Source organism: Corvus brachyrhynchos, unplaced genomic scaffold (assembly GCF_000691975.1).
Source record: "Corvus brachyrhynchos isolate BGI_N302 unplaced genomic scaffold, ASM69197v1 scaffold312, whole genome shotgun sequence".
Classification (NCBI taxonomy): Eukaryota; Metazoa; Chordata; class Aves; order Passeriformes; family Corvidae; genus Corvus; species Corvus brachyrhynchos.
Window position 1 is genome coordinate 345,477 of NW_008236640.1, and position 10,276 is coordinate 355,752.

General features: G+C 50.0%; 2 protein-coding genes and 1 long non-coding RNA gene across 3 annotated transcripts in view; 2 read left to right on the forward strand and 1 right to left on the reverse strand.

Moving 5' to 3' along the window:
* LOC108444814 (ninein-like protein) overlaps nucleotides 1-6,286 on the forward strand; it is a 14,376-nt gene extending 8,090 nt beyond the window's left edge. Inside the window, exons 11-14 of the mRNA XM_017726680.1 lie at nucleotides 4,323-4,409; nucleotides 4,523-4,774; nucleotides 5,771-5,983; nucleotides 6,266-6,286. Coding sequence (XP_017582169.1) covers nucleotides 4,323-4,409; nucleotides 4,523-4,774; nucleotides 5,771-5,983; nucleotides 6,266-6,286 — 573 coding nt within the window. The remainder of the gene's footprint in view (nucleotides 1-4,322; nucleotides 4,410-4,522; nucleotides 4,775-5,770; nucleotides 5,984-6,265) is intronic.
* A 353-nt stretch (nucleotides 6,287-6,639) lies between these two features.
* On the forward strand, nucleotides 6,640-8,515 carry LOC108444819. The gene is made up of 2 exons (XR_001859520.1): nucleotides 6,640-6,742; nucleotides 6,835-8,515. It is a non-coding gene; the product is annotated as an uncharacterized LOC108444819 (long non-coding RNA).
* GINS1 (GINS complex subunit 1) overlaps nucleotides 8,209-10,276 on the reverse strand; it is a 25,573-nt gene continuing 23,505 nt past the window's right edge. Inside the window, exons 4-9 of the mRNA XM_017726712.1 lie at nucleotides 10,257-10,276; nucleotides 10,054-10,149; nucleotides 9,674-9,764; nucleotides 9,374-9,490; nucleotides 8,914-8,988; nucleotides 8,209-8,655 (exon numbers count right to left, since the gene is read on the reverse strand). The exon at nucleotides 10,257-10,276 is cut by the window's right edge and continues 1 nt beyond it. Coding sequence (XP_017582201.1) covers nucleotides 8,587-8,655; nucleotides 8,914-8,988; nucleotides 9,374-9,490; nucleotides 9,674-9,764; nucleotides 10,054-10,149; nucleotides 10,257-10,276 — 468 coding nt within the window. The 3' untranslated portion in view covers nucleotides 8,209-8,586. The remainder of the gene's footprint in view (nucleotides 8,656-8,913; nucleotides 8,989-9,373; nucleotides 9,491-9,673; nucleotides 9,765-10,053; nucleotides 10,150-10,256) is intronic.

The window sequence follows — 10,276 nt, forward strand, 5'->3', positions numbered from 1 at the left end:
GAAACGCCTGAAGAGAGTCGCCTGTTGAGTGGGGCCAATAGATCAATCTGAATTGGAGCTCTTGGAGGAGAGGAAAGCTCTCAGGAGCATGGTGCTAATATCCCAATTCCATCTCCTTCCAACAGATAAACTGTTATGAGGAAGAAACAGAATTAATGCAGAAAAACTTTGAGGGAGAGGAAGGACAGTGAGGAAAACTTCAAGGCTGAGATGTGCAAGATGGAAGACCAGAAAAGAGATCTGGAAGAAACAGTTGCAAAGTACTGGGTTGTAATTAATAGCCTGAAAGAGCAAAAATGTGAATGGAGCCTGGAGCTGGAGGAGAGGATTGAGATGGAGCAGGCCAGGGTGGGACAGCAGGACACTGAAGACATTTGCCATCCAGGGCAGCAGCTGGACCAGGACAGAGAAGAGATAAAGAGGCAGCACAGGGACAGACTGAGCCTGAGGTCTGGCACCATTCTCTTTCTGGGGCTAAGCAGGAGATCAAGGGTGCATCTCCTGCTCATACCAGAGTAGGTTGGGCTGATTTTTCACAGGGCTGGAGATCTGTTTTAATTTGGAAGAAAATCTGGCCAGTATTGCAGGGCTGCAGTTGTTTGAAGTGAGACATCTAAACTCCCCTTATAGGAGTGCTTTTATTTCAAGACTAAGTTTCCCTGCATCTTCTACAAGGTTGTGTTAGGGGCAGTGCCCAGCAAAGACTGTATCTTAAAATAGTGAGAGATATAAGAGAGCTTTCATTAGTGTTTTCTTATTACCTCTCTCAGTCCTTCAGCAAACCTGCCTCTACTTGCTAGATGATCACAGCTTGCTATCTTAAACACAGTAAAAAATATCTTAAATTTCTCCATAGAGGTAAAAGAGACTGGCTTGTGAAAGAATGAGGTTGTCACTGAATAACTGTTTATCTTCCCTTCCTCCTGCCTCTTCCCTGCTGTGTCTCCTTTTGGGAGCAGAGTTCCCCTTGGCAATATGCAAGCAGAGGATTTTGCTAGGGCATTATCCCTGTTTTAGGGCTGAGATATGGAGTAGGTGAGGGAGAAAGGAGGTGACTTGGCTGAAGTCTGTGGTAGAGCAGGGAAACAAATCCAAATAACAGGAATACAAGGCATTTAAGCTATTTTACCTTTGGTGAATGGCAGATGGACTGACTGCAGTGGGGAGCTTTCAGAGTTGCTGGAAAAGATGCGATGGGTGTGAGTCTTTGAGAAGTGCAAAATGTGTGGGAGCTTTCTGTAAAGTTTAACAAATTGCCTTGACTTTGCAACATAAAAACCCCTTTGTATTGCATCTCCAGAAATGTATATTCAGAGGCTGGCTGAGTTTTTCAAGCTGTGATATCAAACCCAGGTCAGGAAAATGGTTTTTATCTTAAGGAAGGATGCAGAGGTTGAGCATAACCAAGAGCTGTCATGGAGTGAATGCCAGCATGAGGACAGCTGTAAGGCTTTAATGCAGCAACACTGGTGTGAGAGTAGGTGATTTCCCAATGATAAAGGCTCCAAGGTGAGGCCTTCAAGAGGAGGGCACCCATGAGAGGCAGCAGTGGAAGCGTAAGAAAAAAGACCAAGTCTCTGTGGAAGCAGAGGCAGCTCAAGTTGTAAGAAAAGGTTAGTGATGAACAAGCCAACAATGTGTGAAATGCTGGCTGTTGAATATAAAAAGATTAAGGCACCAGGGTGAAATGGAAGTAATGCAGAGACAGTGAAGCTGATGGCTCTGGTTTTGGAAGGGACAAGGTGTCTGGAGAGATGTCCTCTGGGGGAAAACAGCTGATCCCCTAAGACTCAGATGAGCAAGTAGACCAAAATCTTCTGTTGCAACTTCAACGCTGAAGGAACAGATAAGAAATGAACAATTGTGTGATGGGCACGCCAGTGCAAACAGTGCAGATGTTTGTTGTAACAAATGGCCTGTTCAGTCTAGAAGCTGGAGCCAAAGTGGAAAGCATTTGTCACGGAGAAATGGAATCTTGATAGACAAGGGGATGTGCTCTCAAGAGAGAGCAAAGGTAAATGCCTTCAAATAGCAGACAGCAGCATCTCAGGATATAGACCTGACCTGCAGGGCAAGAAGAGGAGGAAAAAAGCTCTGGGAGACAGAGTGGTGTAACAGCATAGGAGGAAACCTGACATTCAGGCTGTCAAAATAGAGCTGAAAAGGAACAGGTTGAAACTGGAGCTGATGCATCTCAAAGATGTCATGCAGTAGTTGGAAAATGAGCTCAGAGCTCAAGAGAGTGTCAGGTTTGAATGCAAAGGCAGTTTGCAGAACTAACATGCTGCTGCTGCAAAAAAAAAACCCCAAACCCCAGATGCCTTATGAGACACAGGGGTGCTTAACACTGTGATGGTGCAGAACACTTTTAACAGCAGCTGTGTTCTTTCTGGGTGTTCTAACAGCAGCTTTGTTCTGCCTTGTTACTGTTGCAGTAGTAACACGAAGTGGACTGTGAACTAGGATACTTCCAATTCATAAATGTTACTGAGCACATGTAGGCAAATGTAAAAGCTATGCTATGTCTTTTACTGACCATGGGAGTGTGGTCAGGCAGCTGGGATGTGCTCCTGTGGCTGACTGCACACTCATCTTCTCTGCCTTGCACATGGGTGTTGGAGATGCCACAGGAAGCACAGCATGTGAATTCTGATGTAAAACTCAGAAAGCAGCTGCTCTGAGATGAGCAAACACCACACAGTCCATGGACTGGTCCTGGTGCTTCAAGGAGAGAGGAAGAACTTCCTCACACAGCTCCTCTGCATGCCACAGGCAGTGCCACAGACTGCAGTGCTGTCCTCCCTGCCAGGATGGATGGTCTGTTATCCTGCGCCTTCCCTTGAGGAATTTGGGTCCTGGATGGCTCTGGTGTTTAGCAGCAGTTATTGGATAGGACTGTCCAACACAGGACTAAGCTTCCTTCCCACAAGTGCCAGTATTCATGGCCTCCTGGGAGACTGGGAGTACCAATAGAAATGGAAGGATAGTGAGGCCACCTTGGATTTGGGGTCACAGCTCTTGTGTCCAGCACTGTAAAATCACAGAGGCCTGACAAACAAGCTGATTTCTCCAGACGTGGCTTTATTGCAGTTGAGGAGTTGGGCTCACAACCTGGTTATCCTGTAATTGGTGTGTCTTGATGAGTCAAATCACTTTGTATCCACAGGACTGCAAAAGAATTTTAGCCAGCTGGAAGCCACCTAAATTCAGTCTGATCCTCTTTGTCCTTGTTTCCCTATATTTCCTTTCCCTTGAAGACCTGCTCCTTCTCTACTATTGTCTCTTGATTGTCCCCACATGTTTTGCCTGAGTTATGGGAAGGTTTTTTCTCAGTTTTCTTTAGTCCTTGCTGCCACTGGAAACCAAATTGGACATGGCCAGGGAGCCAGCACAGAATGCCAGAGTAAATGGGGCTTGTACATGGTTTTCTCACTCTGCTGCCTCTCCCTGCACAGGAGACCTGTGCTGGCTGCTGGAGAACAGCTTGCTGAAGAGTTAACATGGGATGGATTTCTTCCTTAGGAAGCTTTAGATAGGTACTGGGGTCACCCACTGAGCCATAAATCTGGGGAGAGACAGGTTTCTGGTGAAGATAATCCCAAGACTCTGCTAAGCTGTCCCTCCCACTGTTCTTCATCCCTTGATTTTAAGGCCTCTGACAGCGTTGCAGGACTTTGGATGTCCCCAGGCTGTCTGCCCTGGGTTGAGCTGAGTCACCTGTTGGGGCAGAGACACCTCACTCCTGAATCAATTCAGGGCCATATCTGTTCTGGCTTGGCTTCACTTCGTGTTGCAGGCCAAAATCTGATATGAGACTACCCAAACCAGGGCTCTCCTCTGGGAGGCTGTGCTTTGCTGCTCTCTGGCCTGAGGCTGATCATATTCCTCTTCCCAGTAGGAAAAACAGGAGTGAGTTGGGTAGAGGGAAGGTGGAGGAGCTGGCTGAAATAGCAGAGTTAACAGCATTGGTAAGAAGCCATTAACCCCAGCTGACAGGCTCTTGGCTGAAGGATTTAGAAGGACAAAAACTGCACATGCTCATAGAGGAGAGCAAAAATGTTTGTTTCAAACATTCAAACCCAGTCTTGCTTTGAAGAATCAGCTTCATCTTATAACTTGTAAAGTAGTGAAAACTTGTGTGACAAAAGCCCCTGAAGGTCTTACAGAAGGGAAAGTCTTCAATGACTTTCCCTGCTTTTTCTCCCAGAGCTTTGTGTCACTCCCAGAATCAAACCCACATGCTCAGTCGGTCTTTGTTGCCTCCGTTCCCACCCCAAGCCTCTTGTGCATGACTTGTTGTTTTTTTTCTCAACCTTTTCCAGAGTGAGAAGAGCAAGGAGGAGCTCTCTCACCCAGATGTCAAGAGGCATCAGCTGGGCTGTGAACCCCCACTGCTTTTTCTCCCAGAGGTTTGTCTCACTCCCAGAATCAAACCCACATGCTCAGTCGGTCTTTGTTGCCTCCGTTCCCACCCCAAGCCTCTTGTGCATGACTTGTTGTTTTTTTTCTCAACCTTTTCCAGAGTGAGAAGAGCAAGGAGGAGCTCTCTCACCCAGATGTCAAGAGGCATCAGCTGGGCTGTGAACCCCCTGAGCACAAGGCTGGTTACAGTGATGGCCTTGGCACTGCCCAGCTGCAGAGCCAGAGGCTTCTGGAGGCTGAATGGCTACTAGGAGCAGAGATTGCTGCAAGGCTGGAGCACCACCAGAGGCATGCAGCATGTTGGATGGAGATGCAGCTGCTCCAGCAGCAGCTCCAGGCCTCGCAGGAAACGGTGGGTATCCTTCATTTGGTGGCACACTGCTCAGTGGTCTCTGTGATGTTGGATTTGCCCTGCTTGGGGCTGTGTTGGACACCTTCCCCAGCCAGAAAAAAGTTGTCCTCTTCCTCTTTGTGGGGGACAAAGGATTCTCTCTTCTGCTCAGGTATGGCTGAAGCCAGTTCAGGTGCAGCTGGGGACAGCTCCTTGCTTGCAGCTGCCCCTGGAGTATCCCCTCTGTCCTGTGCAGGCTGGCTGGGCAGAGGGGATGGAGGCTGTGTGGAGGTGGTTCACACAGGCACCAGGAGCTGTGGTTCCCCATGGCTCAGCTGACAGAGGAGCTGGAGGAGTGGTAGAATTGGATAAGGGTTGGACAGGGATGACAGCAGCCAGACAGGGCTTGTCTGAGGGATGGGAAATGAGGTGGTCAGAGCAGAGTAACTCGGATCACCAGGACAGAGAGAGGAAAGCCAGTGTGAGAAACCTTCCAATGTGTTAACATCCCTCTCCTGCATTCTACCCTGGGGACTGGCTTTCCAAAGTAGAGCTTACCCATGCCAGCCATTCCTAGTGCAAAGCTGGACCAGACCTGCTTCCCAGTACCAAGTTTGCCCCTTGGTGTTGACAAGAAGCAGAGGACATGTAGTACAGGACATGCAGTACATCACAGCTAGCCTGGGATATATCCAAGAACCCAGGTGAGCAGCCCCCTCTGTATCTTGCCCTTGGGGCCCTTGGTGCTGGGATTCCCTCCCAGAGGATCCCTCCAGCAACTCCTGCTCCTCGCTACTCAGCAAGGGGAGCATCTCTCAGCGAAGGATCTCTCTTTTTCCTCCTGGAGCTCTCAGTGCTCTCAATCCCTTGCCTTGCAGGCTGCCCAGTGAGCACCATTCCCGTGGTCCCGAGGGCTGAGGGTGCTACCTAACCTCTGCTCTTCCCCAAAACACAGCCTGGGCCTGTCCCATTGTTGGCTCAAAGCTGTAACCAGCTGCCAACCTCTCTGTGTTACAGCTTTTGGAAGCCAAAGCAAGCCTGAGCCTGGCCCAGACCCAGCACGCTCTGCAGTTGCAGCAGGCCAAGGCCCAGATAAACAACATGGTGCCAAAGAAGCAGTTTGAGCAGCTGCAAAACACCTTGAGAGAGGAACAATGCAAGACTCAGCAGCTCCAGGAAAGCCTCCAGCAGCAGGCTGACCAAACATGCAGGCAGCTGCTCAGGACCCAGGTAAGCAGGGAATTGCAGGAGCTCAGTCGAGGGTACTGTGAAGGGAACACTGCTGGCCTGGCAGCCTGAAAGGCAGCTGTGCTTGAAGCCACCAGAGGTTTGGGTGGAAGATGTTATGCATAAAGAACCCACATGGAAAATGCACTTCCCTTCAAATTCAGCTGCAACTTTAATTCCTCATGAATCCTCCAGTCACCACCCTGCACTCAAACAGGTGGGTTCATCTCTAGGGCACTGAGCAACCAGGTGTTGGGTTTTTGTGAGTTTGTCTTCTGGGCAAAGATAGAGCAAATTATAACCTAAGGAATTATAATGAGCAGGCACAAGGACTGCATCCAAGGAGACTGTCTCTCCCTGAGCTTTCCTGGACATGGCTGGGAGAGGGGAGGCCAATGGCTTATTTTTATAGAAAACATTGCTGGAAAATCTGTGCCTTAAGACTGGTTGGGTGCAGACCTAGGGAGGGTTGTACATCTGTCCCACTGCTCTTTGTGTCCTGCACCTCTGATGATCCCCCCCTGCTCTGCATCAAGGAGTGTGAGGGTCCACGAACAGGGCCCTGGGGAAGTGTACAGTGCAGGGTTGCCAGAGGCCAGGAGAGTGCTGGGACAAGCCAAAGATAGGCTTTCTTGCCCACTGCAGGAGGAACACGAGCATCTGCTGCAGGCAGCTGTGGAGCAGGCAGAGGGGCTGGAACACAGTCTGAGGAATGCTGAAGCTGTGCTGGCAGAGAGGGCAGCTCAGCTCAGAGATGCCCAGGTGAGTGCAAGAGGGGCCAGTGCTGTGTGTCCCTGCCTGTCTGGTACCCCTGCATGGGATGCTGAACCTGAAGCCTCCTGTTCCTGCTGTAGGCCCAACTCTCCAGGAACAAACTATTGATTGAAGAGCTCCGTGGAGAGAACAGGAGGTTTGCAATGGCCCTGCAGGCTGCTGAGCTGAAGCAGAAGAGCATGGAGGAGAAGAACCAGCTGTTGGAGGAGCAAGCCTCAGCTCTGAAGCAGCTTATTGGAAAAATCACACCAGCATCTCTGAGTGGATGATGGGACATCTGCAGTGGCAGCCCCTGGTCCTGGCTGGGGTTGGTCAGGTGCAGAATGGGAGGTATGGCTGGGTTGGGAAATCAGCCTTGTCCTCTCTGGTCTTGCCAGGATTTTCCTGTGCAGAAAATAGCAAATGGGGAGCCCAGAGTCCTTCAAGGAAATTGGTCCTGTGGATAGCTGAATTTTCCAACTGAAAGCAGCAGCTTTGGTGCCTTTCTCAGTGGCAGTGTGCTGTTAGGTCAGGTCTGTCTCAGGGCAGCCATCTCACAGGATTTTCTTTGGCACAGTGTTTGGTGGTGATGCAGGTGCTTCCTCTCTGCAGAAGGTTGATATTGGAGCCACAGTTACATCTCAAAAGCCAGGGCAGATGGGCTTGCAGGTCCCTGTGCTTGGCTCACTCCGAGCAGGAAAGCTGAGTTGTGGCATAAAGATGTTTGTAATGTTACAGCACCTCCTGCCATCCCCAGTCTGCTCTGTATTTCAGTAACCTTGCCCAACTGCTGCTGAACATCTATTCCTGACAGCTCCTCCTAAAGCCTGAGCATGGGATCCAAAGCCAACGAGATTGTTGCCTCTGCAGTGAGCAGGACAGAGCAATGCTGTAGTGCCCCAGGCATTTATCCTGTTTCTGCATTCTTCCCCGTTTGCTTTTTCAGGTCCAGTCTGAGATGGGGGCTAAGCAAACCTCTAGTCTTACTTAGGGCTAATGTTTTTCCAAGTGTTCTCTCAGACACTGTGCAATTAGGAGAACAAGACAGGGAAAGCAGTTCTTCAGCCTTGTTCTGGTTTTGTGCTAACTGGAATCCTTAAAATCCTCTGCTCCCTTTCCCACCCCTACTCCAAGTAGCCCCTAGGCCCTGCCAGAGCAGTGCTCTGGGATAAGAGATTCTTCAGAGGAACAGAGGCACAGCCAAGCACACTGGGAAAAACCCAGGCCCATGGCCCAGACTGCAGTGATCATTCACACAGCGCCTCAAGAAACAACATTTATGGGTCTCTGATGGGGGACAAGGCTTCATGTCTAATCCTGGAAAGAACCTTGTGCAGCCTTATCTGACACTTGGAGGAGCAGTTCTACTGAGGCACTTAAATAACCATCACACTGCAGGGTCAGGATGGCTTTGGCTGGAGAGCTGGATCAGAGTGCTGAATGAACACCACATTAACTCTTAAAACCCAAGAGACTGAGGCTGAAGCAGTTCTTTATTTTGCAACCATGGAGCTTTCCTGGCTTCTAGAGCCCAGCCAGTCGGTATCTTACTCCCACATGCACAGTGTGAACAAAGAACTACTCCAAACAAAAATGCACTCACAAACCCTGGTTGTAGCTGTGGGGCTTGGATAAAGCCCCCCCACTATCCTGGATTCCCAGGATTGCTACATTACCAGTATGCACCCTTTGCTCATGAAGAGCTGTGGTTTTAAGGCATCAAAGGCTGTTAGGAGGAGTGGCAGGGTGCCACTGCAGAAATACTGATGTGTCTGAAGTCCTGCACACACCAGAGCTCAGTCCCCATCGTGGGCAGGCCACCAAGCAAGAGTTGTCCCTCCTGTCCTGCACACTTAGGACAGAACGTGCTCCAGGACTCCTTGTCTGATCAACTGCTCGCATTTCCAGCGGGGTAAAAAGTGCTGCACAGAAACACAGAAAAACCCTCCTTGAAGTTGTTGGATTTGTTGCTGCACACAACCAGCTCTGTTTGCTGTGCTGTATTTCCAGTGCCTCATGGTACCAGATCAGGCAGAGCTGCAGTCTGGACCATGCAGACAGCACGTGCAAGAAGCTGTGTGTGCAGGGACTGGGACATGCTGCAAGGCCAGGATAAGCAGGGGGATGTCATGGGAGTGAAAGGGAAGGAAGAGAACAGACCACACTCCTGTCACAGGTACCTGGCTGTTCTTTTTCAGCAGGATGGTAGTGCCATCATCGATCTCAAACTCCCCGTGGTCTCTTAAACACCGCACCTGCAAAGTGGAAACACAGCTCTGTAAGAGTCCATTGAAAAAAACCAACCACCCCCCTTGCTAACACTCCTCAGCACAGGAACATGGTTTCTAGTTGGTCTAATTAGTTAAGCTTCTGCAGAAAGCTGCAAAAACCTCTTCCTGGATAGTTCACCCCACCACAAACTCCCTGCAGACTAGAAATGCCACCTTTCAATGTACTATGTGCCCTCAGTATGAGGAGTAAAATGCTGGCAGGCAGAGTAAAACACAGAAACCTGTGAAAACTTTGGAACTCTGAAAGGCTTTGCTTGATGAACTGAATTGGGACAGGGACGAAATGCTCGAAAAGAGATGGTCAAGAAAAGGTTTATTCACAGATAGATACCAGAAATCTTACACTTACTTCAATGTACAAGCTTTTAGGAGGTTTAATGTCCTGTGTGAGATCCAGCCCCTCCTCTCCTCCTACTGACCTCATGTAGGTAGCCAGAGACTTTTTGTACCGATTGAACCACTCCACCTGTGGACATTAACAGGGTTGTACCCACAGACGATGAACACACACAAATAAGTATTTACAGAAAAACATGTTAAGTGTCATGTTTATAGTGAGGGGAAGACTACTCTGTTTTGATTGTACTAAATAATCCTCCAGGAGGAATAAATGGAAAGAGGGGAAGAGTTTGAAACAAGGCTGACTCACTTCCTCAGCCGACATGTGGAACTGGATGGTGTTGGGCAGAACGCTGCCATACTCCCACCTCAGTGCTCGGATCCGCAGCAACCGGTCGTACCTAAGGGAAGAAATGGGGCAAACCCAGCATCTCCGCTGAGGTGAGTGCTGGCAACATCCCCAGGCAACACTGATACCTAGTAATCTAAACTTTTAAAGAACAGGAGGAAGCAGAGCCTTCTCTTTGTGGTGATATCAGCAATGAACACAAGGAGAACCAGCTCCACAGCTGCCTTGCTGCTCGGGAAAAAGCCCCCTGCCCCTGCCGAGAGTCCCAACACCCTGTCCCTGGGGACCCTGCGCCGGCAGGGATGAACCAAGGGGCGGCGGCCACCCCCCGTCGCACTCACAGGTAGGCCAGGAGGCAGCGCTGGTTCCGGAGCAGGCAGCAGTGCCGGAACCGGATGAGGAAAATCAGGTCCGTCCGTCCCGACTTCGCTTCGGACCTGGGGGATGTGGGGAAGGAGAAAGAGGAGTAGGAGAAGGGCTGCGGGCCGGGGAGCAGCACCACCCCTGCTCTGCGGGACGCGCCGGGACCAGGCGCCCAACTCACACGTCCGCCTGGTTCCGCTC